Here is a 2,584-nt window from a genome sequence, read left to right on the forward strand (position 1 = left end):
TAATGCTGTATTATTTTAACATTTATATGTGATACTGATAATATCACAATGGTGTATATAATTTGGTTTGAGATTGAAATGCATAATTATTGTACAAATCTGAAATTATATTGCAGGAAAAAGAGGCCAAAATTGACAGGGAAAATAGCTTTTCAAACATTCATTTCTGCATTGTTTGGGTGAGTACATATATGTTGTATTGATTTGTTTAACATTTTTAAAGATTGTAATTAATTAACAAAATAATATATAATATCTATGAATCAAAATTTAATTTGATTTGAAGCATAAAATATTGCAATCAGGGGATCAATGGCACAAAACTTGTATGCGGAGAGCTTAGCCCTGACCGCAGTCACGTTCGCCGCAGCTATGTCTAACCTCATACCAGCGGTCACCTTTGTTTTAGCAATACTTTTTCGGTAAATTAATTTAAAATTAATTTTTTTTACGTTATGCACACACCACACACACACACACACACACATATATATATATATAAAACTTTTTTTCCACTAATTTGTCTTATTTTAGGTTTTAGCCTATTAACTCGTTAATTAAATTTGATTTTAGTACGCTAATTTTTAATTTTCGATTATTTTGTTAAATTAATGATAAGTTGTGGCACATCTTAGCATTTTCCAACATTACATCTTCATTTCCTAGCGGTATGCAGGATTTTCGATACTACATAATAATTTTTCAATGTCACATTAGCACTCCGACGAAATATGAATAAAAATTACTCGGAAAAAAAAAGCCAAACTTTGAATGCATTGTGATTATAGACATTCTTTCATCCTAAAAAAAATACTTTTATGCATTTGTGAATATGGTTTGATTATTTAGGATGGAGAAATTGGGGTTGAAGACAATTGCTGACAAAGCAAAGGTGATGGGGACATTTCTGAGTATAGGAGGATCTATGCTTTTGACTTTTTACAAGGGTTTGGAAGTCAAAATTTGGTCAACCCATGTTCACATTATTCAAACAAATAAACATGCAGATGGCCACGTGGCAACAGCCAACCAAAAGTCCATTAATAACATTATAGGCCTTTTGCTCGCTCTCGCTTGCTGCTTCAGTTATTCTTTTTCCTTGATTATTCAGGTAAATTAATTTTCAAACATTAAACTAATTTTTTTAAATAATATCATTTTGGTTATATATATATATATACACACACACATGTAAATAAGATATTGATCTTTGGATAAATTAATACATGAAGGTTAAAGGTGAATTATCTTTTCAATTAAAAAACAACTTTGAAATTCTATCAATATGGCATCACGAAACAACTTTTGCCTGCATCAATTGAAATATGGATGAACGATTCGTTTAGTTTCGACTTGACTACTGATCAGTTCACATGTTTCGTCGAGCATGCAAAGTCTTCGAATTTCGTATGTATGTATGTATATAATTGGTTTCACAAAATTGAGACAGGCTAAGGTGAGTGAGAAGTACCCTTGCCACTACTCAAGCACAGCCTTAATATCGGTAATGGGGTCGATTCAAGCTGTGGTATATGCATTGTGCACGGAAAGGGATTGGAGCCAATGGAAACTTGGATGGGACCTGAAACTCCTCACCGTAGCTTATATGGTAATGTTTCTTAATTAGGTACGTGATATATTTTAGTTAATCCATCCTAAAAAATAGGATGTTGGTACATATGTAATTTGGTGCAGGGAATCGTTGGATCTGGAATAATATGGGTTTTGATAATGTCGTGCTTACAAATGAGAGGGCCGTTGTTCGTCTCCGTTTTCAATCCGCTATTGCTTGTACTCGTAGCACTTTCTTGCTCCATATTTCTTGACGAGAAGTTATATTTGGGAAGGTTGCAAATTTTATTGCTCCGGCCTTCTCTTTCAAGTTTTTACAATATTTCCATCACAAAAAATTATAATATGCAATAATATTTTTTTCATTTCGAGTTACGTACAGTGTGCTTGGAACGGGGATAATAATATGTGGGTTGTACTGCGTGTTGTGGGGAAAAAGCAAAGAAATCAAGAAAGTATGTAGACTTACTCCATCGAGTGAAGATCAAAGCTTAAAGGTCGATCATAATGTCATCCATGGCGGTGGTGGCATCATGGCTGTGGCACCAAATTTTGTACCAGACATTGAAATGACTCAAGCTCTCTGCGGAAAGGAAGACGGACCAGATTTAGAGGCTAAGGTTTCAGTACCTCAAACGATCGTGCCAAAAGAAAATGCGTAGTTGGAGCACATTTTTTCAAATCTTTATCATGCTGAGAATTGTCATCTCCCACCAGCTCTTAACAATTCAAAGGCACATTAGTTTCTAATGAAATTATCGAGTTTAAAACTACATATTCGCGAGCAAGACTTTTTATTCCTATATCTTGGACGACACATTTTAATTTCCACTAAACATTATTGGAATTTTTAGTTTTTTTGTTTTATATATAATACGGTAATAAAAAATAATAAAAAAAATTTGTTTTGTAACTTGAATTTTTGTCATTTTCTATTTTTGTACAAACACGACTTTTTGGTATACCGATTTGTACATTTTTTGTTAAAATTTTAGTTATTTTTCACCGGAGT

General features: G+C 32.8%; 1 protein-coding gene across 3 annotated transcripts; it reads left to right on the top strand.

Moving 5' to 3' along the window:
- The first annotated feature begins 47 nt into the window (after positions 1–47).
- Positions 48–2,374, top strand: LOC140966591 (WAT1-related protein At1g68170-like). Of its 3 annotated transcripts, none has more exons than XM_073426845.1 (6): positions 48–179; positions 306–422; positions 850–1,111; positions 1,451–1,609; positions 1,696–1,847; positions 1,955–2,374. In XM_073426845.1, exons 1-6 carry the CDS (start codon positions 49–51, stop codon positions 2,232–2,234), a joined length of 1,101 nt encoding a protein of 366 aa, XP_073282946.1. In that variant the 5' UTR covers position 48; the 3' UTR covers positions 2,235–2,374. The 3 variants fall into 3 exon arrangements, with proteins under 3 accessions (XP_073282946.1, XP_073282948.1, XP_073282947.1); XM_073426846.1 differs by having other exon boundaries at positions 72–179; positions 287–422; positions 1,955–2,372; XM_073426847.1 differs by lacking the exon at positions 306–422 and having other exon boundaries at positions 63–179; positions 1,955–2,372.
- The last annotated feature ends 210 nt before the right edge of the window (positions 2,375–2,584 follow it).

The sequence above is a fragment of the Primulina huaijiensis genome, unplaced genomic scaffold, assembly GCF_012295235.1.
Source record: "Primulina huaijiensis isolate GDHJ02 unplaced genomic scaffold, ASM1229523v2 scaffold207258, whole genome shotgun sequence".
NCBI classification, from domain to species: Eukaryota; Viridiplantae; Streptophyta; class Magnoliopsida; order Lamiales; family Gesneriaceae; genus Primulina; species Primulina huaijiensis.

Bases quoted from the DNA above. Each gene is read 5' to 3' on its own strand.
- LOC140966591 (XM_073426845.1), top strand. From the start codon at position 49: ATGGTGTATATAATTTGGTTTGAGATTGAAATGCATAATTATTGTACA. The intron at 180-305 runs GTGAGTACATAT...TATTGCAATCAG, and splicing joins TTCATTTCTGCATTGTTTGG to GGGATCAATGGCACAAAACT. The intron at 1,610-1,695 runs GTAATGTTTCTT...AATTTGGTGCAG, and splicing joins TCCTCACCGTAGCTTATATG to GGAATCGTTGGATCTGGAAT.